This window comes from Macaca nemestrina, chromosome 18 (genome assembly GCF_043159975.1).
Source record: "Macaca nemestrina isolate mMacNem1 chromosome 18, mMacNem.hap1, whole genome shotgun sequence".
Lineage (NCBI taxonomy): Eukaryota > Metazoa > Chordata > Mammalia > Primates > Cercopithecidae > Macaca > Macaca nemestrina.
Genome location: NC_092142.1, coordinates 18,103,535 through 18,130,118, shown reverse-complemented (window position 1 = coordinate 18,130,118; position 26,584 = coordinate 18,103,535). Strand labels below are relative to the sequence as shown.

The 26,584-nt window shown below is 39.1% G+C and overlaps 1 protein-coding gene, 1 non-coding gene and 1 pseudogene across 5 annotated transcripts in view; all 3 read left to right on the top strand.

Annotated features, from left to right (window-relative positions):
* The window catches only part of LOC105464273 (SMG1 nonsense mediated mRNA decay associated PI3K related kinase), a 113,684-nt gene that overhangs the window by 37,216 nt on the left and 49,884 nt on the right, over window positions 1–26,584 (top strand). For all 4 annotated transcript variants that reach the window (XM_071084181.1, XM_011711994.3, XM_071084182.1 and 1 more), the window contains 19 exons: window positions 1,465–1,590; window positions 1,965–2,037; window positions 2,949–3,046; window positions 4,793–4,966; window positions 7,710–7,934; window positions 10,252–10,353; window positions 11,078–11,347; window positions 15,072–15,202; window positions 15,353–15,514; window positions 16,524–16,642; window positions 17,112–17,199; window positions 17,289–17,390; window positions 18,011–18,151; window positions 18,700–18,899; window positions 19,285–19,481; window positions 19,650–19,814; window positions 20,907–21,061; window positions 23,540–23,682; window positions 23,830–24,031. In XM_071084181.1, the coding sequence (XP_070940282.1) occupies window positions 1,465–1,590; window positions 1,965–2,037; window positions 2,949–3,046; window positions 4,793–4,966; window positions 7,710–7,934; window positions 10,252–10,353; window positions 11,078–11,347; window positions 15,072–15,202; window positions 15,353–15,514; window positions 16,524–16,642; window positions 17,112–17,199; window positions 17,289–17,390; window positions 18,011–18,151; window positions 18,700–18,899; window positions 19,285–19,481; window positions 19,650–19,814; window positions 20,907–21,061; window positions 23,540–23,682; window positions 23,830–24,031 (2,873 nt within the window). The remainder of the gene's footprint in view (window positions 1–1,464; window positions 1,591–1,964; window positions 2,038–2,948; window positions 3,047–4,792; window positions 4,967–7,709; window positions 7,935–10,251; window positions 10,354–11,077; window positions 11,348–15,071; window positions 15,203–15,352; window positions 15,515–16,523; window positions 16,643–17,111; window positions 17,200–17,288; window positions 17,391–18,010; window positions 18,152–18,699; window positions 18,900–19,284; window positions 19,482–19,649; window positions 19,815–20,906; window positions 21,062–23,539; window positions 23,683–23,829; window positions 24,032–26,584) is intronic.
* LOC139359840 (uncharacterized) lies at window positions 11,360–13,572 on the top strand (annotated as a pseudogene).
* Window positions 17,732–17,835, top strand: LOC112423602 (small nucleolar RNA U13). The gene has a single exon (XR_003014090.2). It is a non-coding gene; the product is annotated as a small nucleolar RNA U13 (small nucleolar RNA).

Below are 26,584 nucleotides of genomic sequence, written 5' to 3'. Positions count from 1 at the left end.
TTTCTTTTTCTTTCTTTTTTTTTTTTTTGAGATGTAGTCTTGCTCTGTTGTCCAAGCTGGAGTGCAGTGGCACGATCTCAGCTCACTGCAACCTCTGCCTCCCAGGTTCAAGCAGTTCTCCTGCTTCAGCTTACTGAGTAGCTGGGATTACAGGCATGTGCCACTGTGCTCTGCTAATTTTTATATTTTTAATAAAGACGGGTTTCATCATGCTGGCCAGGCAGGTCTTGAACTCCTGACCTCAAGTGATCCACCTGCCTCGTCCTCCCAAAGTGCTGGGGTTACAGGTGTGAGCCACTGCACCCAGCCTAAAATGATGATTTTCCGATTCTAGCATTTCTTTTATAAGATTGCTATGTAAAGCAGAGCTTTTCCTTCTTTAGGGAAAAATGTTTTTTAACAGCCACAAAATAAATATTCTTTCAATGGAATGCCATATAGTTATTTATTATTTTATTTTTGCCATTTATTTATTTAAAAGATTTATGTATAATGGTAACATGAGCCTGCATGTTATTAATGTGTGGTGCCATACTGATCTTCTTTAATTCTAATATGAAGCAAGTACTAATATACTAAAGCATAAATTATATAAAATTTGCCTTATATTTTGGATTGGAAAGTAATTGTTGTACTCTATAGAAAAGTTTCCCAAATCCATTTTGCTTTTTGTATTTGAAATTTAATCACAAGTAGAGTCTTAAAGAGAGCATTTAGGGATATTGTAAACTGGTGTTGTTGAGGACTAATGTTAACTGATGTCAAAGGACTAATATTAACAAACATTGAAGAAGAGAAAACAGTATTTGTTTTTAGCCTAACATCTTAGTGGAGTGAAATATTTTCAATTTATTTTATTTTATTTTATTTTATTTGAGATGGAGTCTCGCTCTGTTGTCCAGGCTGGAGTGCAGTGGTGCAATCTCAGCTCACGGCAACCTCTGCCTCCTGGGTTCAAGTGATTCTTGTGCCTCAGCCTCCTGAGTAGCTGGGATTACAAATCAACTTTTTTTTTTTTTTGAAACGGAGCCTCACCTTGTCGTCCAGACGAGTGCAGTGGCATGATCTCGGCTCACTGCAAGCTCTGTCTCCCTGGTTCACGCCATTGTCCTACCTCAGCCTCCCGAGTAACTGGGACTACAGGCACCCGCCACCACTCCCGGCTAGTTTTTTTTTTTGTTTTTGTATTTTTAGTAGAGACGAGGTTTCACTGTGTTAGCCAGGATGGTCTCGATCTCCTGACCTCGTGATCTGCCCGCCTTGGCCTCCCAAGTGCTGGGATTACAGGCGTGAGCCACCTTGCCCGGCCAAGTCAATTGTTTTTTTAAACTAAAACTACAGAATCTATTTTTCTTGGTCTCATACTCAGTTTTTTATGTAGTCACTTACTAAATAATGAACCTAATTTGCTTGTTTTCTCCCTATTTTGTTGAATGTTCACGGTTTGTAACTTTTATTTTTAAGCTTGTAATGACCAGCCTGCAGTCTATTCTTGAAAATGTGGATACACCAGAATTGCTTTGCAAATGTGTTAAGTGCATTCTTTTGGTGGCTCGATGTTACCCTCATATTTTCAGCACTAATTTTAGGGTGAGTTCCCCATTCCACTTTTCAGATCATGGGGTGAGGGGGATGGTTGTGTGTGTGAGGAACTGAGGAATCAGATGGAAAACAATGCCTCTGCTCCTTTGGATATAATCAGTGATATTTCAGGTTCCAGGGTTGAATGCCGCATTTTTCTTTCTGACATTCATACCTTAAAATATTTGAAGAAAATGAACTATTTCATTGTTGTCAGAAACGTAGTTTTCTTATTTTCCTGCCCCTCTCCCCTTTCTAAATTTCTAGAATGTCAGGTAGAACATAGATGCTCCTTTTAGAATCTTTTACTGTGAAATGGTCCACAGGTGAATGGCAGTAATACCTTAAAATGATCGGCCCCCTCTCTCTTTGTTTCCATCAAGGATACAGTTGATATATTAGTTGGATGGCATATAGATCATACTCAGAAACCTTCGCTCACGCAGCAGGTCTCTGGTAAGTCTTGCAGCCTATACCAGTTGTTTAAATACTGTTGGGGAGGAGCAGTGGTCCCCCAGTGACCATCTATCAATACCATTTCTTCAATAATGCAAGAAAACTAAGTCAGAGAAATGTTTTATTGTGGATGAACATTACTTGTTAGCTGAATATATCTTTTCAGAGGAAATTACTAGTAGGTGGGTAGAGTAACTACAGACAAGACTTACCCAACTTATTTGTAGTTTGTACTGGTAGGAAAATATATGGTAAGAATATTTGGTAGTGGCAATACCCTGAAGTGGACAATGGAAGATCCAAGTTATTTGTAACTTTTTATTTTTCTGGTTATTTTTTTAAAAAAGGAAATACAGGATTAACTTGGAGAATTGTCATAAATGAGAAATGGTTTTGTTTCCCTGTTTTTGGAGTTAAGTGAATGACTAGCATGGCTCATTTGCACATTTCAGCTTATTTCATGTGTCATAGTTTCTCATAACTTACTTGGTGTGATAAACTTTTGAAAATAGAATATTCAGTTGGTAGTGGTCTGTTTCATTTTCACTGAAGAGATGAGTATACACCTTTGGTGGTTAGATGTGGCCCTGGGATTAGCCAGGCCAATGGCAGATTGTGGCATTTTAGTCTTAAGTCATGTGTGGTGACAATATAGATATGAAATTTACTGAAAAAGTAAGGAAATAACATTTACATGTCATTTCTGCAGAAATTAAAGAGGTATTAAAGAAGTATTGATTAATTGTTATCAGCATGTTTAACAATCTTAATTTTATGATATAGGACATGTTTTAGGGTACGCTGCTTGAAAACCAGGTACCTCTTAAAACAAGGATCTTATATTTTTTTAATTTGGATTTTTTGGTGTTTTTTCCCCCCTACCCTTTCACAATTTCTTACACGATTCCAAGGGTGGTTGCAGAGTTTGGAGCCTTTTTGGGTAGCTGATCTTGCATTTTCTACCACTCTTCTTGGTCAGTTTCTAGAAGACATGGAAGCATATGCTGAGGTGAGTATATAGAAAGGTGTTTCTTAAAATTTTGGTTCAGAAAAAATAAAAATCTTAAATTGTGCTAGATTTATTTTAAAATAGCTCAGACCTCCTGACATTTAAGCAGAAATTACAAGCCCATTGCAATATTTAAAAAAAAAAATTTTTTTTTTTGAAACGGAGTGTCACTCTGTCACCCAAGCTGGAGTGCAATGGCATGATCTTGGCTCACTGCAACCTCCACTTTCTGGGTTCAAGCAATTCTCCTGCCTCAGCCTCCTGAGTAGCTGGGATTACAGGCACCCACCACCACGCCCAGCTAATTTTTGTATTTTTAGTAGGGACGGAGTTTCACCACGTTGGCCAAGCTGGTCTCAAATTCCTGACCTGAGGTGATCCACCCGCGTCAGCCTCCCAAAGTGCTGGGATTATAGGCGTGAGCCACCGTGCCCAGTCAATGTTTTAAACATTTTTTTCAGATGTGTTTAAGTTACCAGGAGAATTACTGGAAAGACTAAAAGAAACATTGCAAGCTTCGTATTTCACAAAGCTTTACGTACTCTTGGTATCTGGTATTTTTCTAAAGACATATTATGTTATTTATTTTTATTTTTTGTTCCTAGTCTTCAGAGTCTTAAAGCAAATTGATGCTGTGTTATAAAAAAATACAAAACACCAAAAGCCCCTAAAGACTCTCCTGTTACATACATACAGGAGATCTTGAATCGTACTTTGGAGGACAAGCCTTGGCTTCAGCCAGCTTTTGTGGCTGTACGAATATAGCATAGGAACTTTAAGAGTGCTGCTGAAACCTGTGTTACTGGTACTTGGCTTTTCTGACCCCACTGTCTTGGCTTAACTCTGTGCCATCTCTTATTTGGATCTCTTTGTGTTTCTTTCCTATTCAGATCAACCAGTCAAGGCTCCCATACAGATTTTAGCCTCATCTTGTTTTTTTCATCTTTGCTGCTTATCGTCAACAGGAATTCAGTGCCTTTAGTTGTACTGATATGTTTACTCTTTCCTAGAAAAGCAAGGAAATGTTTTGCTTTCGCTTTTTTTTTCTTTGCCCCCACACCTAGAACGTCTTTTTTCACAGCCCACGTTTAAAGCTGATCTACCTTTCAGAAGCCACACGTTCTAGTTTGTAGAGATGCTTCCCCTTGTTATCCTTAAGATCTCATTCTCTTCTGTTATTTTGGTGCTTAATTTTAAGTAGATATGTACATTGGTTCTGGTATCCCAGTTTTTGCGAATCTTGTCCTTTTCATATATCGTAATTCCTCAGTTATACATCTGTAGGCTGGGTCTTACAACCTCCCTTTGCTCTTCATGGGCATGCTCTTGGTTTGGAGGACTTGCTGTTGAGCTGAGTATACCCAGCTCAAAGAATACCTAGAACGAGATTTTTAGCCAAAAACTAATTCAGGAATGGCAAAAGCTTCTGTCTTCATTTATACCGTCATATAACTAGAGCATATGTACTAGAATTTATTTTTCCCCAACAGCTTTCTGAGTTGGTATAAGAAGTTTTTTCCTTAATTTGTTGTCTATTGGGTTTAATGTTGGCTTTTTGAAATAATTAGGTAAAACCCATTTTTGTATTTAGAGTCATGAATATTCTCATAGGCCACAGTTCCTCTTTATAAAAGCCTAAAAATCTATTCCAAAATGAATTGATTTAAGTATTTTAGAGTTTTTTTGTTTTTTTTTTTTTTTAAAACAATGCACTACTTACCAAGAATGCTGTGAATTCACATGTAGGACCTTAGCCATGTGGCCTCTGGGGAATCAGTGGATGAAGATGTTCCTCCTCCATCAGTGTCATTACCAAAGCTGGCCGCACTTCTCCGGGTGTTTAGTACTGTGGTGAGGAGCATTGGGGAACGCTTCAGCCCAATTCGGGGTCCTCCAATTACTGAGGCATATGTAACAGATGTAAGTGGTTTTGGGCGTTTCAAGTGTCATTCAAAAATAAAATTGTTTTACATTGTAAATGTTTCTCTTTACCTAGTGAACTGTTATTAATATTTCATTTGTTTAGCATGTATGTATGTATGTATGTATATATGTATATATTGTCTGACTGCTTTCTTAAATAGCCAGAAAAGTAGGGAATCCTGTTATATCTCATCCTCCTTTCATCCAACTCCCCTACCCTCCCATGACAAAAGGCCATTCTGAATTTTTAAATCTTATTCTTTTGTTTCTAAATAGTATTTATTATAATTTTACTTTGAAATTATTGGGTTTCCTTTTAGTTTTTCGACATACTACGAATAGCACACTATAGGAAAAGCCTCAGAAAGTAATCTTCTCTGAGCAGAAGATGGAACTCACATGAAAACTTGTATACCTTTATATTCTTTGATAGCCTGATATCAAAGAACATAAATTAAAAATGAGGTAGCTAGATTGCCACACTTCAGCAGCCTCAAACATTAGCTGCACTGTTTGTAGCACATCCAGTGAGGGTTCAGTGGGAAAGACATGAGAAATGAACCCCAGGCATTGTACTCTGCTTTGAATAAGGAGAGAGAAGCATGTGTGATGCAGTCATAAAAGATTTAATCTAACTGACGAAAATTTTATTGTTAGGATAAAACTTGCTTTTAGGAGCATATACTTTTACTGAACACATTGCTAGATAAAATAGGATATTGATTATATAGATATATAAAATTTTTAGTAAGTTGTGCATTTGAGCAGAAATGTCAGAACTTAAAGATAAATGAAACCAGCTTATTGGTATTTTAAACCAATATGGTTTCAAAATGGTTTAATATCTTTGCTTCATTTTTAATGTCTAAAAGGTGGTTGTTTGAAGACTACAGAGTTGAAACAAAAAGCCATTAACTCAGACATAAAATAAAAGGGACATAATTTATAGGATAGGTGTATATTGATTTATGAGGATCTTTTAGGCCTTTGAGAATGGTAGAATGGTGGTTTTTTTTGTTTGTTTGTTTTTGTTTGTTTGTTTTTTTGGAGCTGGAACCTCACTCTGTCACCCAGGCTGGAGTGTAGTGGTGCAATCATAGCTTATTGTAATCTTGAACTCTTGGGCCCAAGTGAACCTCCCACCTCACTCAGCCCTACAAGTGAGTGTCACCATACCCAGCTTTTTTTCTTTTTAAAGTTGGTTGGCGCCATCATGACTCAGTGCAACCTCTGTCTCCTGGACTCAGGTGATCCTCCCTCCATAGCCTGCTAATTTTTCATTTTTGTTGAGATGGGGTCTCAGTGTTTCTCAGGCTGGTCTTAAACTTTTGGCCTCAAGCACTCTTCCCAACTCAACCTCCCAAAGTGTTGGGATTATAGACATGAGCCACTGTGCACGGCCAAGAATGCTTCCCTTTCCGCTCCCATATTTTTTTTTGGAGACGTGGTCTCTGTTGCCCAGGCTGGAGTGCAGTGGCACGATCTTGGCTCACTGCAGCCTTGACCTCCCAGGCTTAAATGATCCTCCCACCTCAGCCTCTCAAGTAGTTGGGACTACTGGTGTGTGCCACCACGCCCAACTAGTTAAAAAAAAATTTGGTAGAGATGAGGTGTTGTTATGTTTTTTTTTTTTTTTTTGAGACGGAGTCTTGCTCTGTTGCCCAGGCTGGAGTGCAGTGGCCAGATCTCAGCTCACTGCAAGCTCCGCCTCCCGGGTTCACGCCATTCTCCTGCCTCAGCCTCCCGAGTAGCTGGGACTACAGGCGCCCGCCACCTCGCCCGGCTAGATTTTTGTACTTTTTAGTAGAGACGGGGTTTCACCGTGTTAGCCAGGATGGTCTCGATCTCCTGACCTCGTGATCCGCCCGTCTCGGCCTCCCAAAGTGCTGGGATTACAGGCTTGAGCCACCGTGCCCGGCTGAGGTGTTGTTATGTTGACTTGGCTGGTCTCAAACTCCTGGACTCAAGTGAACCTTTCAGCTAATCCTCTCAAAGTACTGGGATGATAGACGTGAGTCACTGTGCCCAACCTCCAAGGATGCTTTTAATGAAAACTTTGGGTAGACTAAAATCCTTTATGTATTGGTTGTTAATTATTATAGAAATTTTTTTTTTTAAAGCATTTATTTGCTCTGTTTTCTCCCCTATTTTATTAGAAATTTAGTACACAGTTATTGGCCATTATAGTTTAGTGGGGGATTTTGTTTGTGTATGTATTGGAAATAATATGATTTTTGAAGATACTGTGTGGTAAGCTTGAGAGTGCTTATCTTTCAAAAGAGACCATCAGTAGATACTTTAATAAGCTTAAAGTGACTTGTATGTTTAGTTTTAAAAGATTGATTCCCAAAAGCCCAAGAGCTAGCTTGTAGTATGTGTGGGCAGGCTGTTCCCATGCTGTCAATACCGTTACTGTCGTGGTGTATTTCATGATAAAGATTCTGAGCTTCAGCCATTTAGTGACATTGGGAGAAACGAAGTTGGGTATATAGGAAATAGAGGATGGCAGATTCCATTTCCTGTCATAATAGCACTTGAGGATTTTTTAGTCAAGATCAGGTTTACATACTGTACTAGAGATATCATTATTATTCAACTACTGAGAACTAGAATATTAAGAGACTGCTGGCCAGGCAAGCAGTTAATTTTCAGTTGAAATTGCATTAAATAAAAAGTATTTTCTTGCTTTGTGGAAGTATGTGAATTTTTTAAAAAAGCTGCTTGTTTTCCCCATTTACAGGTTCTGTACAGAGTAATGAGATGTGTGACGGCTGCAAACCAGGTGTTTTTTTCTGAGGCTGTGTTGACAGCTGCTAATGAGTGTGTTGGTGTTTTGCTCGGCAGCTTGGATCCTAGCATGACTATACATTGTGACATGGTCATTACATATGGATTAGACCAACTGGAGAATTGCCAGACTTGTGGTACCGATTATATCATCTCAGTCTTGAATTTACTCACACTGGTATGTGAATTTTTCCTTTTTCCTTTTTAATGTGTTGGTTTATTCAGGCCCTTAAATCGATATGTAAGAAATTAAGGGCTTTGGCTGGGCATGGTGGCTCATGCTTGTAATCCCAGCACTTTGGGAGGCCAGAGCAAAAGGATTGCTTGCATCCAGGAGTTCTGCTTAGCTTGGGCAACGTAGTGAGACCCCATCAGTACAAAAAATCAAAAATTATCTTGGTGTAATGGCATGTACCTATAGTCGTAGCTACTCGGTAGTCTGAGGGAGGAGGATCGATTAAGCCCAGGAGCTTGAGGTTGAAGTGAGCTCTGATCGTGCCACTGCACTCAGCCAAGGTGACAAAAAAGGCCCTGTCTCCATAAAAGAAAAAAAATAAGGGCTTTGCTTTATTATGTTATGTTTTAGAGTACATTCATCAGTCTTATAATCTGTGCTTTTATTTTAGTGTCTGTTTACTTTTATTTTTAATTTAAATTTTTTTTGAGACAAGGTCTCACTCTGTTACACGGGATAAAGTGCAGTGGCGTGATTTTGGCTCACTGCAGCCTTGACTACTTGGGTTCAGGTGATCTTCCCACTTCAGCCCCCTAGGTAGCTAGGACTACAGGCATGCACCACCACACCTGGCTAATTTTCTGTATTATTTTGTAGAGATGGGAGTTTTGCCATGTTGCCTAGGCTGGTCTTAAATTCTTGAATTCTTGGGCTCAAGCAATCCACCTGCCTTGGCCTCCCAAAGTACTGGGATTATAGGCATGAGCCACTCTGCCAGGCCTTTATTTTTGGTGGTTGATAGCTAGTCTCAGTGCAGCTTTACTCTTTTTTTTTTTTTTTTTTTTTTTTTTTGTGAAACATTGCTTTACGCCCCAGATTCTTTCTTTTTTTCTTTTTCTTTTCTCTTTTTTTTTTTTTTGTGACAGGATCTTGCTGTATTCCTGGTTGGAGTGCAGCAGTGCGATCAGCACTTACTGCAACCTCAAACTCCTGGGCTCAAGCGATCCTCCCACCTCAGCCTCCTGACTGTCTGGGACTACGGATGCATGCCACCACGCCTGGCTAACCTTTGTATTTTTTTGGAGAGAAGGGGTCTCACTACATTGTCTAGGCTGGCCTCAAATTCTTGGCCTCAAGTAATCCTCCTGTCTTGCCCTCCTAAAGTGCTGGGATTACAGATGTGAGGCATCATGACTGGCCTCCTTTAATTTCTTCTTTTTTTTTTTTTTTTTTTTTTTTTTTTTTTTTTTTTTTGAGACGGAGTCTCGCTCTTTCGCCCAGGCTGGAGTGCAGTGGCACGATTGTATTTTTAGTAGAGACAGGGTTTCACCATGTTAGCCAGGATGGTCTCGATCTCCTGACCTCGTGATCCGTCTGCTTTGGCCTCCGAAAGTGCTAGGATTACAGGCATAAGCCACCGTGCCTGGCCGGCCTCCTTTAATTTCTTAACCATGAATATCCTCCACCCACTTTTATTATGGACATTCTGAAGCACATAAAAATAGGGAGTATAGTATAATAAATTTGTACATATTTAACATTCAGCTTCTGTAATTAGAAACAAATGGCCCATCTGGTTTCATCTAGGCCTCTTTGCTGTCCTTTCATCTCCAACTGGATTATTTTAAAGCAAATTCTAGATGACATTCTGCTGAGTATTTCTGCCAGTGTTACTCCTCTCTTTGCTAGTGTGAAAAAATGCCCATGATAACTGTAAAATATGTGTATCCTATTTAGGTGTCTAAACACTTTAATGTCACAGTATTAAGACCTTGAAATACAGCTTAGATATGTTTTTCTAAATTAGAAGACTTTAGTTTTTAGATATACAGAAAATTGAGCAGAAAACAATGAGTTCCCATATACCTTCTTCATCCCAACAGTTTCCCCATCATTAACATATTGTGTTAGTGTGGTACATTTATTACAAAGGAGCGAATATTGATATATTATTATTAACTAACTTTATAGTTTACTTTGTGTTATGTATTCTATGGACTTTAACATGTATAATGACATGTATCCCCTATTACCAGTGTCATACAGGATAATTTCACTTCCCTAAAAATCTTCTGTGTTCTACCCACTCCTCCCTTGTTCCCGGTCCCCACTTCTCCCTCCCTCCATCTTAAGCCCATGGCAACTGCTGATCTTTTTACTGTCTCCATCGTTTTGCCTTTTCCAGAATGCCATGTAGTTGGAGTCATATAGTATGTAGCCTTTTCAATTGGCTTTTTTCACTTAGCAGTGTGCATTTAAGGTTTCTCCATGTCTTTTTGTAATTTGAGAAGCTCATTTTAAAAAAATTTTATTCTTTTAGATTGTTGAACAAATAAATACAAAACTGCCATCATCATTTGTAGAAAAACTGTTTATACCATCATCTAAACTACTATTCTTGCGTTATCATAAAGAAAAAGAGGTGAGTAATACATTGATAATGAACTTTGACAACTTGGGTCACTGAAGAGTTGGACCTAATGTTGCTTACCAGGCTACATAAGTGAAATTGAGTGAAATGTGAAATGTTTGATTTAGAATATAGTGATTGTATTTGTTCTTTTAAATTTATATTTCTTGATAATCATACTGAATACTTTGATGAATGATGTGCCAGATACTCTTTTCAGACTATGCATCTTTTGCTGTTATTAAATTTATTAAATTTTCATAAGAGTAAAACAAGCTGACACATTTATAAAGTTATAAATTAAGAAGTACTGTATATTTTGTAAACAAAAATGACTGGCTTTTCAACCACCCCCTGAGTGAAATCCACCGTAGACTTTCTTGGTAGATTTAAGAAACCAGTCTTAAACTGCTGTTTGCATATGTCTTTTGATGTTGATTATTTAAAAAAAAAAAAAAAAAAAAAAAAAAAAGGCCATTTTGGAAATTTCATATTGACAGTTTTCATTTGTAGTACTCTTTATTTGTGATAAAACTTTATAGATTTTAAATAGCATACTGATCTGTGTCAGTTTTCTGATTGGTTTTTAAGAAATTAAACTTAAGTATTACAGTGAATTGATCAATTTTAAATTTATTTGTATCATCAGCACTGATACAGATAGTGATTTATTTTCCATACAATTTTAGAGGACTTATTTTCCATTTATTGCTTCCTTGAATTTTTTGTTTTTCAGGTTGTTGCTGTAGCCCATGCTGTTTATCAAGCAGTGCTCAGCTTGAAGAATATTCCTGTTTTGGAGACTGCCTATAAGTTAATATTGGGAGAAATGACTTGTGCCCTAAACAACCTCCTACATAGTCTGCAACTTCCTGAGGCCTGTTCTGAAATAAAACATGAGGCTTTTAAGAATCATGTGTTCAATGTAGACAATGCAAAATTTGTAGTTATATTTGACCTCAGTGCCCTGACTACAATCGGAAATGCCAAAAACTCACTAATAGGGGTGAGTCTTTAATTGTAACGACTTTGTTTATCCACAGTTAAACCTTTTCTCATTACATATTTATGTATTTCACTATCATGTCAACATGTCTGCAGAATCACTGTGTGTAACAAACAGCCATATTTAAGACATACCTGGATAAATAAAATTGGCAGGAACGTTTTCTTGCCATTATATTTAACTTTTATTCTTCCTTTTCCTTGATAAATCTTAAGTTTTTTTGTTTTCTAGAAAATGTCTTATGAATTTCTCCTGTTTGCTCTAGCATGCTTATAGAAAATGTCAGTGTTTCTTACAGCTCAAATTTGTATAGTGGTTTTAAAATGCAGTCTCTTTCTTCTTCCCCGGCACTTTTTTCTTTCTGTCGACTGAAGTTAGTTCTTATACATGGTCTTATATTTTGGCTGTCTCTTTTCCCTAGGAACATTCATACAGGTTGAATATTCCTTATCTGAAATACTTGGGACTGGAAGTGTTTTAGATTTCGGATTTTGGAATACTTTTTTTTTCTTTTTTTGAGACAGGAGTTTCACTGTTGTTGCCCAGGCTGGAGTGCAATGGCACCATCTCAGCTCACTGCAACCTTCGCCTCCCGGGTACAAGCAGTTCTCCTGTTTCAGCCTCCCAAGTAGCTCGGATTACAGGCATACTCCACCACGCCTGGATAATTTTTTTGTATTTAGTAGAGATGGGGTTTCACCATGTTAGGCTGGTTGTGAACTCCTGACCTCAGGTGACCCACCCGCCTCGGCCTCCCAGAGTGCTGGGATTACAGGCGGGCGCCACCATGCCCTGCCGGATTTTGGATTTTTTTTTTTTTTTTTTTTTTTTTTTGAGATGGAGTCTTGCTCTGTAGCCCGGGCTGGAGTGCAGTGGCCGGATCTCAGCTCACTGCAAGCTCCGCCTCCCGGGTTTACGCCATTCTCCTGCCTCAGCCTCCTGAGTAGCTGGGACTACAGGCGTCCGCCACCTCGCCCGGCTAGTTTTTTGTATTTTTAGTAGAGACGGGGTTTCATGGTGTTAGCCAGGATGGTCTCGATCTCCTGACCTCGTGATCCGCCCGTCTCGGCCTCCCAAAGTGCTGGGATTACAGGCTTGAGCCACCGCGCCCGGCCTGGAATATTTTCATAACACTTACCGGTGAGCATCCCTAATCTGAAAATCCTAAATCTGAAATGCTCCAAAATTTGAAACTTTTTGAGCGCCAGTATGATGCCCCAAGTGGAAAATCCTCACCTGACCTCATGTGATGAGTCCAAACTGTTGTATGCACAAAATTATTTAAAATGTTGCATAAAATGACCAGGCTATGAATTTTATGTTTAGTCTTAGATCCTATCCCCCAGATATCTCATTTTATATATATGCAAATATTCCCAAATCCAAAAATATACAAAGTCTGAAACACTTCTGGTCCCGAGCATTTTGAATGAGGGATACTCAACCTGTAGTCTTTCTTTTAGGGGGGAAAAAGCCTTTTTTTTTTTTTTTTTTGAGAGAGTCGTGCTGTTGTCGCCTGGGCTGGAGTGCAGTGGTGCAATCTCGGCTCACTGCAACCTCTGCCTCCCGGTTTCCAGCAATTCTCCTCCCTTGGCCTCCCTAGTAGCTGAGATTAAAGATGCCTGCCACCACGATGGGCTAATTTTTGTATTTTTAGTAGAGACAGGGTTGGCCAACCTGTCTTGAACTCCTAACCTCAGGTGATCTACCCGCCTCAGCCTACCTGCTGGGATTATAGGCATGAACCACCATGCCCAGCCTTTTTTTTTTTTTTTTTTAAGTAATTTGACATGGCCCTGCTCTTGATTTGTATTTATTGTTTATGGTTTGTGTATTTCTTCTTCCTATTGGACAATACAGATTCGAAAAACATTATTTTTAATAGAAAGTAATAGATGTAGGCTGGGCACGGTGGCTCACACCTATAAACCCAGGACTCTGGAAGGCCAAGTCGGGCTGACCACTTGTGGTCAGGAGTTTGAGACCAGCCTGGCCAACATGGTGAAACCTTGCCTCTACTAAAAATAGAAAAATTAGCCAGGGGTGGTGGTGAGCACCTGTAATCCTAGCTACTTTGGAGGCTGAGGCAGGAGAATTGCTTGTACTTAGGAGGTGGAGGTTGCAGTGAGCTGAAATCACACCACTGCACTCCAGCCTGGGCGATAGAGCCAGGCTCTGTCTCAGAAAAAAAAAAAAAAAAAAAAAAAAAAAAAGAAAGAAAGAAAGTAATGGACTTAATTAGGGGATAAAGTTTTTAGGAGGAAAAAGGTAAAATTTGATATTTGCACTTGCATGTGCTCCATGTTGTTTGATTGGATTGCCTTGTATAATTCCGTAGCTGCTTCCCTTATTACCAGTTACAGCTTATGTTTGAAGTCACAATAAACTTTTCTTCAAACACGAAAGCTTGATTTTTGAGGAATTCACATTATTTACAGATTCAAAGATGTTTATATCCTGTACTCTAGAAATAAGGAGAAAGTGGGTGGGGATGGGGCAGTCAGGTGGAATAGAGTGTCTTGGCAGTATAAAGGAAAAAGGTGGATGGAAAAGGTGTAGAGTGGCAGGGTGTGCCTTTGTTTCCTCATTGAACAGGGCACCTTGCCATTTGCAATATATGGAAAAATGAGGAAATACAGTCTACTCCCCCAAAAAGCACATACAAAGGGCTTTGTTTAGACCAGAGATCAACAAACTATGATCCATGGGCCAAATACTGCCCAGCACCTGTTTTTTGTTTGTTGTTTTAAATGTATAATTCACTGATTTTTAGTGTATTCACAGAAGTGTGCAACCATCACAACACCGGCACCTGTTTTTGTAAAGAAAGTTCTCTTTGGGCTGGGCACGGTGGCTCACGCCTGTAATCCCAGCACTTTGGGAGGCCGAGGTGGGCAGATCACCTGAGCTCAGGAGTTCAAGACCAGCCTGGCCAACATGGTGAAACCCTATCTCTACTAAAAAATTGCAAAAGTTAGCAGGGCGTGGTGGTGGGCGCCTGTAATCCCAGCTACTTGGGAAGCTGAGGCAGGGAGAATTGCTTGAACCCCGGAGGTGGAGGTTGTAGTGAGCCGAGATTGTACCATTGCACTCCAGCCTGGGCAACAGAGCGTGAGACTCTGACTCAAAAAAGAAAGTTTTCTTGGAACATAGCTACTGTCATTCCTGTGTTTTATATGTGGCTGGTTTTTTGTTTTGAGAGAGAGAGTCTCACTTTGTTATCTAGGCTGGAGTGCAGTGTTATGATCTCGGGTCATTACAACCTCTGCTTCCCAGGTTCAAGTGATTCTCCTGCCTCAGCCTCCCGAGTAGCTGGGGTTACAAGTGTACACCACCATGCCCAGCTAATTTTTGTAATTTTAGTAGAGATGGGGTCCTGCTGTGTTGCTCAGGCTGGTTTCGAACTCCTGGGCTCAAGTGATCTGCCCACCTTGGCCTCCCAAAGTGCTAGGATTAGAGATGTGAGCCACAGCACCTGACCTGTGACTGTTTTCTTACTGTCGTGATAGATGAGGAGTTGCTGCATTGCACAGAGATGCTATATTACATGCAAAGGCTTTACTGACTTCACAAAAAAGTGTTTGTCCCAGGGTTAGTGTGCTAGATCCCTTCCAATCTGTAATTTTAATTTAAAAATGTCTACCCCTGTTTTGAAGGATAAACTCTGTATGCTTGTGCTTATTTTGGAGAAGCCATAAACTTACTTTGTTTTGTACACGAGCAGATGTGGGCGCTATCTCCAACTGTCTTTGCACTTCTGAGTAAGAATCTGATGATTGTGCACAGTGACCTGGCTGTTCACTTCCCTGCCATTCAGTATGCTGTGCTCTACACATTGTATTCTCATTGTACCAGGTACTGTATTTACAAATTTTTCTTAAGAAAAGAACCCCACAAAACATTTTTTTTAATGTGTAGATTTTAAAGATGTATGTTGATTTGACTTTGGACTTGCTTGCTTTCTTTGATTAAAGATGAAAAGATAATCTATGCTTTGTCTTTCAGGCATGATCACTTTATCTCTAGTAGCCTCAGTTCTTCCTCTCCTTCTTTGTTTGATGGAGCCGTGATTAGCACTGTAACTACGGCTACAAAGAAACATTTCTCAATTATATTAAATCTTCTGGGAATATTACTTAAGAAAGATAACCTTAACCAGGACACGAGGTAACAGATATTATATAGTATTAACTACTCCTAACTTTATTAATTTGCCTTTATAATTTGAAAATAAGAAATGTGGATTACAAAAAATAAAAAAATGTGGATTACAGAGGTGAGGTAGAGCATTTTCTTTGTTGTCAAACACCTTATAATTTGGTTTGATTAATCTAGGCTTTCTTGTTCTTTCTGAAAAGAAATACATGAACAATCTCAATCCCCCATCCACCAGTGTTTCATAGAAGAATGTATATAGATTTTTAATATTCTTTGCTTTCTTTTTTGAGACAGAGTTTTGCTCACTGCACCCTCTGCCTCCCAGGTTCAAGTGATTCACCTGCCTCAGCCTCCCAAGTAGCCGTGATTACAGGTGCCCGCCACCACACCCAGCTAATTTTTGTATTTTTAGCAGAGACGGGGTTTCACCATGTTGTTGGCCAGGCTGGTCTTGAACTCCTGACCTCAGGTGAGCCACCGCGCCCGGCCTCTTTGCTCTTATCATGCTGCGTTGGGAGGTTTTCTTAAAAGGCACACAACAATTTTGAAAGTAATTTGTATAGTTTCATTTTTTATTGTTTGAGATGTTTGAAAAACCAAGAGAAGGCCAGGCGCGGTGGCTCAAGCCTGTAATCCCAGCACTTTGGGAGGCCGAGACGGGCGGATCACGAGGTCAGGAGATCGAGACCATCCTGGCTAACACGGTGAAACCCCGTCTCTACTAAAAATACAAAAAAAACTAGCCGGGCGAGGTGGCGGGCGCCTGTAGTCCCAGCTACTCAGGAGGCTGAGGCAGGAGAACGGCGCAAACCCGGGAGGTGGAGCTTGCAGTGAGCTGAGATCCGGCCACTGCACTCCAGCCCGGGCTACAGAGCAAGACTCCGTCTCAAAAAAAAAAAAAAAAAAAAAAAAAAAGAAAAACCAAGAGAAAACCAGTGTAAGAAGACTAGACTTTTAAAGTTTGTTTTTTTTTTTTTTTTTTTTAAATGTACAATTAACTGTATATTTTGTGTTTCAGGAAACTGTTAATGACTTGGGCTTTGGAAGTAGCTGTTTTAATGAAGAAGTCCGAAACATATGCACCTTTATTCTCTCTTCCGTCTTTCCATAAATTTTGCAAAGGCCTTTTAGCCAACAGTAAGACTCTGTTTTTTTTTCTGTTTTGTTTATCAATCCTTAAAAGGGTCTTTGGTAATGGGAGATGGTCATCAATCGAGCTCTTTTCCTGACCTGAAGATGTATAATCCTCATTTTAATGACAGATATACAGTCTTGATGTTTTTTCATTCTTAGTATTAGAAAAATGTTTTTGAAGTGATTGTCACATATTTAAGCTTATGTGAATGTTTATAGTTTGCATATACTTTTACATTTTCTCTCAGAAAAGGTTTGTATGATGACCAGTCAGTTACATTTCGTGGGTTTTGTTGAATGTATCATTTTTCCAAATGTGACAGTCAGTGAGGGTTCTGGACAAGAATGGTGCCTAGTCTATAGTAGGTACTCACTCTTTGTTGAATGAATGAATGGATTCAGATAATTATGACAAACTGGGATATAATTTCTTTTGGCCAGCTGAAAGTAACTGTCTTTTAATGTTTAATAGCTCTCGTTGAAGATGTGAATATCTGTCTGCAGGCATGCAGCAGTCTACATGCTCTGTCCTCTTCCTTGCCAGATGATCTTTTACAGAGGTATGGAATTAAGATCATGTCTTTTGACACTAACCCTAATAACCTGGAAATGTTAACACACCTGCTTTGTCTGTTTCGTTCTTTCATAGATGTGTTGATGTTTGCCGTGTTCAACTAGTGCACAGTGGAACTCGTATTCGACAAGCATTTGGAAAACTGTTGAAATCAATTCCTTTAGATGTTGTCCTAAGGTATAACAGTTGTTTTGGAGCAAAGACGTTCTGTTATATTTACAGCCTCTAGTGGTTGTCTACCTTTAGGAGAAGACAAATCACCTGTTAGAACATTGATGACACATCTTTTATGGCCCTGCTTGTCAGTGATTGAAGTGATGTCAAATAATCCAATTTTGCAGGTCTGCAAGAAAATTAAAAATTTTTAATGAGCTTTATAGGCTCACAATAATGAGTATAGAATAGCTCATATAGTGCCAGAATGTGTTTCTTAGTAGCTCAGATATTTGAAAAAGTAAACAGTAATCTTTTACTGTTTTTGATCAAGTTGATTTGGGAGCTTTAAGAGCCTAAAATTGATCCTTTTGTAATACATAAGCAGAATGATTGGGTTTTTATGTTCATATGTTTGATATGCCTCCCTCAAATCCTCTTATGATGTCGGCACATTACCTATCTGAGGTGAATAAAAAAAGGATCTAAAGTTGTAATCGCATTTCTGTATCCATTTTAAAGTCTCCATTTTACTATATTTTTTACCTCCAGTGAGTTAATAAGTAAATAATCCGCTTACAGTATGTGCTAACCTTTTAAGCTAAAACATTTTGCATAACAACAACTTTATTTTCTGTCTACAGCAATAACAATCACACAGAAATTCAAGAAATTTCTTTAGCATTAAGAAGTCACATGAGTAAAGCACCAAGTAACACATTCCACCCCCAAGATTTCTCTGATGTTATTAGTTTTATTTTGTATGGGAACTCTCATAGAACAGGGTAAGGCATTTCTTTGACTGTTTTACCTGGGAAACATAATTTTAAGATTCCCTTGACTTTACCTGCAGTTTTGAAGAGAAAATATGTTTGGGGGTGGCAGAGTATCAAATAACATTCTTCTCATATGGGTTATTTTAGTTTTCATCAATAGGAAAATTGCTTTGAAGATAGCATCTGTAGATACAAAAATGGGCTTTGAAATTGAGTAATGAAATGTGGTTAACAGTTAACTGATGTGATGTCATTAACACTTTGGGGAATGGGGTGGGGGTGGAGATACTCTAGAAATGCTTAGTTGCATTGAATGAGTTTCATTCCTGACTGGCGTGAGCCATTTACCCTAATCATCCTTACACACTGTACCTCATCCTGTTAATTATAAAAGACCCCAAAATGAGAGGGGGGATATAATGCTTCTCAATTTCATAGGTTTTGCCTATTTTGGAGTAGGGAAAATTACAGTTTTATTCCCATTTCCCTTGCATTTTTTTTTTCATTATTAAAATGAAGTTGTCATTGTCTTTTAAATATGAAACTACTTTTCCCAGGAAGGACAATTGGTTAGAAAGACTGTTCTATAGCTGCCAGAGACTGGATAAGCGTGACCAGTCAACAATTCCACGCAATCTCCTGAAGACAGATGCTGTCCTTTGGCAGTGGGCCATATGGGAAGCTGCACAATTCACTGTTCTTTCTAAGCTGAGAACCCCACTGGGCAGAGCTCAAGACACCTTCCAGACAATTGAAGGTAACTCACTCAAGCTTTGTGATGTGAATACTTTCAAAGCTTTATTAAGAAATAATGGATTTTTAAATCTATGTTAAAGATTTGAGAATATATGATTTTTTTGAAAAAAAAAAAGGTCAGTAATTTTCAGGTATGTTTGTTAGAGTAAGCTTTCATTGAATAATTGCATTGGAAATATGTTTTTTTCCCAAAACTTATGGGAGTCGTGTGGGAAAAATATTTTTTTTCCCTAAAGTGAAAGATCTTTCATGTTGGGATTTTTTTATTTTTAAATGACGGATAGACAGAGGATACTTGATAAATGTGAATTTGTCATAAAAAATTCACACTTCTTCTAGAAACTTTTAAGATTTTTAAAAATTCAGAATGTTGTCTTTGCTTTCAGGTATCATTCGGAGTCTCGCAGCTCACACATTAAACCCTGATCAAGATGTTAGTCAGTGGACAACTGCAGACAATGATGAAGGCCATGGTAACAACCAACTTAGGCTTGTTCTTCTTCTGCAGTATCTGGAAAATCTGGAGAAATTAATGTATAATGCATATGAGGGATGTGCTAATGCATTAACATCACCTCCCAAGGTTGGTTTCTGTGAGACAGTGTTGTTTTATAGCAGTTTAATGGTCACAGCTGGCAGTATGTGCAGAGCTGAAATTACAATAGACTTATGTATTTGGTTTATATTTAGGTGAGACATCCTTACCTATAAATTGAACCAGTCCTGAGCTTTTCTTTCTCTTATCATAAAGGTCATTAGAACTTTTTTCTATACCAATCGCCAAACTTGTCAGGACTGGCTAACGCGGATTCGACTCTCCATCATGAGGGTAGGATTGTTGGCAGGCCAGCCTGCAGTGACAGTGAGACATGGCTTTGACTTGCTTACAGAGATGAAAACAACCAACCTATCTCAGGTAAAGTGATGTGTTTGGAATTCATTTTACATCTGTTAATAAGAAAACATGGTTTAATTCCTTTGGTGTGATTTAATCTATGGATAAAGTAAGTTAAAGCTTGGATTCATTTTCAAAGGTTTTGATCCTGTATTTTGTAAAAGCAACAACTGCCAGAGTTACCTTTTTATTCATGTTGAAACAATGTTAGAATGTTAAAATAATGTTCATGTTTTTGTTCATGTTAAAACAATGTTCATGTTAGAACACGTTAAAACTATATTTCTTATGTGCAAAGTTTAGAACTTTAAAAGTAATTCTAAAAATATGTTTATGGGAGAAATCTTTTGTTTTTTTTGGAGGCACAGTTTCACTCTATCGCCCAGGCTGGAGTGCAGTTGTGCGATCTCGGCTCACTGCAACCTCCGCCTCTCGGGTTCAAGCGATTCTCTTGCCTCAGTCCCTGGGATTACAGGCACCCGCCACCATACCCGGCTAAGTTTTGTATTTTTAGTAGAGACAGGGTTTCACCATATCGGCCAGGCTGATCTCGAACTCCTCCTGACTGCAAGTGGTCCGCACACCTTGGCCTTCCAAAGTGCTGGAATTAGAGGCATGAGCCATTGCACCTGGCCAGGAGAAATTGTTTTTATAACGTATGACAAATGCTTGGGTAATTCCTGGCTTGAAAGAGGGCTTATAATAAATAACTGGAATCCAAAAATAACAAAATGTTTAGCAATTCAGGTAATATCAAGCAGTATTCAAACACATGAAGTTAGTCATTCTTTAATTCCTGTTATTTATATTTAATTTTTGCTTTCTTTTTACTCCATGTGTTATTCCTACAGAGGTCACAGGTTAAATGTTTGGGTAATTTTGGGATGGGGGTACAAACATCCATGTGCTGCTAAGGTTCTGTTAGTCACCCTTTGTGGCTATTTTATATGTAACATTTTAAAGAATTTTGAGCTAAATAATGTGAAAATTGTGCAAATAATTGTTAAATACCTTTGGTTTTAAGCAGGCACAGACTGTGATCAGTTGTAAATTTTATAGGGATTTATGTTTTGATGGTATTGGATGACTTAATTTTTCTGAATGGGTTTTCAGGGGAATGAATTGGAAGTAACCATTATGATGGTGGTAGAAGCACTATGTGAACTTCATTGTCCTGAAGCTATACAGGGAATTGCTGTCTGGTCATCATCTATTGTTGGAAAAAATCTTCTGTGGATTAACTCAGTGGCTCAACAGGCTGAAGGGAGGTAGGTTGGAAGGAAGGAAATGGGTGATAGAATTACTTTATGTTTAAATTCTTTGTATTACTCACTGACATTGTAGCCAAATCTTAAAACAGCTTTGTTTGCTTTCAGCAATTGAAACTTGCTATAAATCACTTCACCAAGAGGTATCTTCAGTTGTTCTTTAGTTAGCAATACTTGAGTGCCTTTCTTACTTAAGAATTAGTGGGAAATCACACTGTGAAACAAGACCTGTCAGTTGTTTCATAAATGCTTTTGAACTTGATCCCTAGTTGAGCTCCTTTCCCCTCAGAGTCTGATACAAATTACCCTTTATTGTCAGAGTATTTGCCCATTAGTCCTCTGAACTCTACATTCGGACTCATTGCTTCCTCCAGGTTGAGGAGCTTGTTCTGTATCCATTTATGTTAGTTTAATGAAATCTTGCAAATTTGGGAAAATAAAAGAACTGCGCATACTTCCATATCTTTGTGGTAACTTCTGGTATGTGCTTTTGTAGTTCCATATTTCCATATCCATATGCTTTTGTAATTCTTTTTTCTTTCGTGTCGTTTTCTCCACTCTTCACCAAAACAGCAGCATACGTAGGCACATGGTTTTATGATCTCCTTTTCACACTCAGTATTTAAAAAAAATATTTGCCATGTTAGGCTGGGGGCGGTGGCTCACATCTGTAATCCCAGCGCTTTGGGAGGCCGAGGTGGGCGAATCACCTGAGGTCAGGAGTTTGAGACCAGCCTAACGTGGTGAAACCCCGTCTCTACTAAAAGTACAAAAAAAATTAGCGGGGTGTGGTGGCACATGCCTGTAATCCCAGGTACTTGGGAGACTGAGGCAGGAGAATCGGTTGAACCCGGGAGGCGGAGGTTGCAGTGAGCCCGGGTTGTCCCACTGCTCTCCAGCCTGGGCAACAAGAGTGAAACTCCGTCCCAAAAAACAAAACAAAACAAACAAACAAAAAAATTGCCATCTTAAATATTCTACAATGTTATTTTTAATGAAGATTTGTATTTATGAGTATACCATAATTTAATATTTCTTACTGTTGGACATTAAGGTTGTTTCCGATATTTTTTTACTAACTTAATGCACCATAGCACTTAAAATCTTTGCTTATATTTCTGATTACTTTCTTGGAATCCGCACAAACTGATTTACTAGAAGAAAGACTGCCAAACCATAAGTCTTATGATATATTCTATTGCTAAGTTACTCTACAGAAAAGATGGCTGCAGTTTATACCCTTAATAATAGAGTACCCCCTTCCCGTCACCTTTGTGGATACTGACAGTCACTGAGAAGGAAGAATGCTGCCACCACCATCAGTGAAAATAGTTATTGTAGTTTACATTTCTATATTTATTAATGACTAATAGTAGAAGTTGCCCCATATAGTGACCTTTTGTGATTCTTTTAAAACATGGATCATGTCTTCATGGCCTCTCAATTTTTCTTGTGTTAATCTGTGAAATTTTATTAAATACTAAGATTGTTGATGCTATCCAATTTCTTGATTTATAATTTGTTTTTAATGTTTAATGTTGTCTTTCAGCATTATGCATCTAGATATGTTACTTGTGCATCTTTTCTTGCATTTTATCCTTCTGCAAAGCCTTTCCACACACTGACATCAGTTACTTATCAATATTTTCCACTAGTTCTTTTATACTGTCTTACATTTAAAAAAAAAAAATTTAACGAATTTTAAATTTACTTTCATAGTTGTAAGGAAGACATCAAACCTCCCCCCACCATAGTCAACTCACTGTTTTAGCTCGATTTATTCTTGCACCATTTTTGAGGCATAGGGCGGAAACGAGATATGTGTGTTTAAAATAAGACTCCTTTGGGGCTGGGTGTGATGGCTCATGCCTAAACTCCCAGTACTTGGGGAGACTGAGGTGAACGGATCGCTTGAGCCCAGGAGTTTGAGACCACCCTGGCCAACATAGCAAAACCTTATTTTAGCTGGGTGTGGTGGTGGGCACCTATATTCCCAGCTACTTGGGAGGCTGAGGTTGGAGGATTGCATGAGCCTGGGAGGGCAAGGCTACAGCGAGCCATGATCATGCCACTGCCCTCCAGCCTGGGTGACAGTAAGATTCTGTCTCAAAAAATAAGTAAGTAAGTAAAGGCCAGGCGTGGTGACTTACGCCTGTAATCCCTGCATTTTGGGAGGCCGAGGTGGGTGGATCACCTGAGGTCGGGAGTTCAAGACCAACCTGGCCAACATGGTGAAACCCCGTCTCTACTAAAAATACAAAAAAATTAGCTGGGCGTGATGGTGCCTGTAATCCCAGCTACTCAGGAGGCTGAGGCAGGAGAATCACTTGTACCCGGGAGGCAGAGGTTGCAGTGAGCTGAGATAGTGCCATTGCACTCCAGCCTGGGCAAGAAGAGCAAAACTCTGTCTCAAAAAACAACAACAACAACAACAAAAAAGTAAGTAAATAAATAAGACTGCTTCAATTTGCTTTTCAGGTTTGAAAAGGCCTCTGTGGAGTACCAGGAACACCTGTGTGCTATGACAGGTGTTGATTGCTGCATTTCCAGCTTTGACAAATCGGTGCTCACCTTAGCCAATGCTGGGCGTAACAGTGCCAGCCCGAAACATTCTCTGAATGGTGAGTGTTCAGTATTTTTAAATAAAGCAAAAGTTATAGGAATATATTTTGTACTGATGATCTTACTTTATGTTTTTGGGTTTCTGTGCTCTTTGAAATATTTCTAATTGATCTGAATCTCTCTCTTATTTTGTAACATACTTTCAGGTGAATCCAGAAAAACTGTGCTGTCCAAACCGACTGACTCTTCCCCTGAGGTTATAAATTATTTAGGAAATAAAGCATGTGAGTGCTACATCTCAATTGCCGATTGGGCTGCTGTGCAGGAATGGCAGAACGCTATCCATGACTTGAAAAAGAGTACCAGTAGCACTTCCCTCAACCTGAAAGCTGACTTCAACTATATAAAGTAAGGCTTTCTTTTTCCAATTATAAAACGAGTTTCCAAAAACTATGATTTTTTCATATGGCAAAAAAATATTAAAATTGATCATATGTAGTAATACAAAATGGTTATATTTCTAACTTACTGCCATTATGAAAGTGACAACAGGGAACTGACATCAGAGGAGAGGAAGGTATTTGTATAATGGGAAAACAGACTGCTGAGATAGTCATTTGGTATTAATTCTCAGAACCTGTCATTCTAAAACCTTAATACAATTTGAAGATTATGCCAGAGTGAATATAAAGAAAAATTTATACTGCTTTAGAAAGAATCACATTTGATAGCTTTGTTTCTAAATGAGGTCTGAATATATCAAAAACATTTATTCTAATAAGGACAGAGTTTGTGAACATATGTAAATTAAACTTTCCTCTCATTCCTCTGTGCTTTTATGAATTCTGTAATTCAAAACTGAGCACTCACTCTGTTGCAGACACTTGGCTGGGAAGATAAATGTCATTAGACTTTGTCTGATACCCTTGCCTTCTACTGCTAAATGGGTTAATGTGTAATTGCTTCATTGAGCATGTACTGTGACCCAGGCAGCACATAAAACAGACACAAATTCCAACTTTTTAAAGCAAAGATTAGATAAAGAATATTGATAGAAGGATTAATTGGACCTCACTCACCTTTTCTATGCCATAAGGAAAGCAGTTAGGTAAAGCTGACCTTGGGAGGGAAGACACAAGGTCAAGTCATGCCCATCAGGATGCCCTTTGGGCCCAGACCTAATGTGAGAACATGGGCTTGGAGTGTTCTGGAAATAGCTGGGAGGCCTATGTGGTTAGGAGCGCCTTGAACAGTGGGATACAAGGGCAGAGAAATAGTTGGGAACTGAGAAAAGAACTTTGGCTGTTATTCTAGTAAGACTGACAATTTCAGGTGGGATTTGAACAGAGATGTGTTGTGATCTGACTTGGTGGTTCATTCTGCTATGGTGAAAAGACTGGAGGTGAGAGGCAAATGTGGAAGCATGGAGACCATTAATTTGTGAGGGCAGTGGTAGAGGGAAAAGAAACAATGCTATTAACTGGAGTAGGAGCACACAGAGAACAAGCCATGTTTTAAGATTTCTAAAGAAATGTGCAGATGAGATTTTTGGGTAAGCTATTAAGAATTGGATTTGGAACTAAGGAGAAAGTCTAAGCTCGAGAGATTTGCAGATCATTAGCACACAGAAAAGGCCCTTTTTCCTTTTCAGTCTCTATACTCTAGAGCCTTTGTAAGCCACCAAACCAGAGAGAAGCCTCTGGAGAATAGTGAGTGAAGATGAAGGAAGGCCTGGATCAGAATCCTAGTTTAGCATTTTTGTGAAAGGATAGCAGAGGAAGCCATTCAAAAAAACACAGGTACGTTGAGGAGGGAAGTGTCCTAGATATAGGACATCTAGATGGGAGTAGTCAGGCTTGTCAGATGCTCTAGTGATTATGAGGAAAAGGAGTTTTGTAGAGAGACAGAAGAAGCTAGATTGAATAGTATTGAGTGGTAGAGACATTTGAAAATGAAAAGCTTGAGGTAAGTTATTTGGTCAGTGAGTTTTTCTTTAAGTCGAGGATAGGAAGCTGTTGCTGGAGGGAAATATTAGATGTTTATTTTAAATATTGGAGAGATTATGTTCTTTTGGTCAAGGGGAAGGAGCCACTGGAAAGCAGAGGTTGAAGAAACGGGAGAAAGAACTGATAGATTAACTGGACCTCACCTTTTCTGTGCCTCAAGGAAAGCAATCAAAGTTAGAGTAGACAGAATTTGGGCAGTATATGGTGGATTGGGGGTAGGGGTAGAGGAAATTAAAGCCTGTGTTTTTTGTTTGTTTGTTTTTCTGAGGACTCAGTCATTAGCTGAAAGCATAGGGCATTGTAGAGCATAGTGGGGACTTGGGGAACCTGCCACTGCAGAGGACTTTAGGACCTTTTAATGGCAGAAATGATGAATGTGTTGGCATCAGTTCATCATGCCCAGTACTCAAGGCTCCCCGAGAAGCCGGTGGTTGTACTGATCTAGGTAGAATCGGGCACAGGATAAGTCAGCTGATGTGCCTTTCCAGCACTGGCCTCAGGCTGAGTTATAAGGGAAGTGACACAGTGAGAGGGACAGGCAAAGATGGAAAAGAGAGAGAGTGAGAAACAGTGTCTTCCTCCTGGCTGGAGAGCCCCTGTCATGAAAATGGGGACAGGGTGAGGGATCTGAAAGGAACAACACAGAGCTGGGAGGATGAGGCCTGTCTTCCTGGCATTGTTGCTGCAGGACTACAGGAAAGAATTTCAGAGGTGTCATTATTTTTCATATAAGCAGATGAAAGAGAAGAATTCTTTGAAAAAAAGAGAAGTAGGTGAGAAAGGGAGAGACAGAGTGATGCCAGCAGTGAAAGAAGCCAGGACTGAGATACAAGACTGTGATGCTGGGAGAGCTGCAAGGGCTCATGCTGTAGGTGAGGAGTGAGGCTGCACAGGGAGCTCACCGGCAGCTTGGAGAGAACTGGGTGTCAAAGTTGTCCTGCAGAGGTCTACTGTC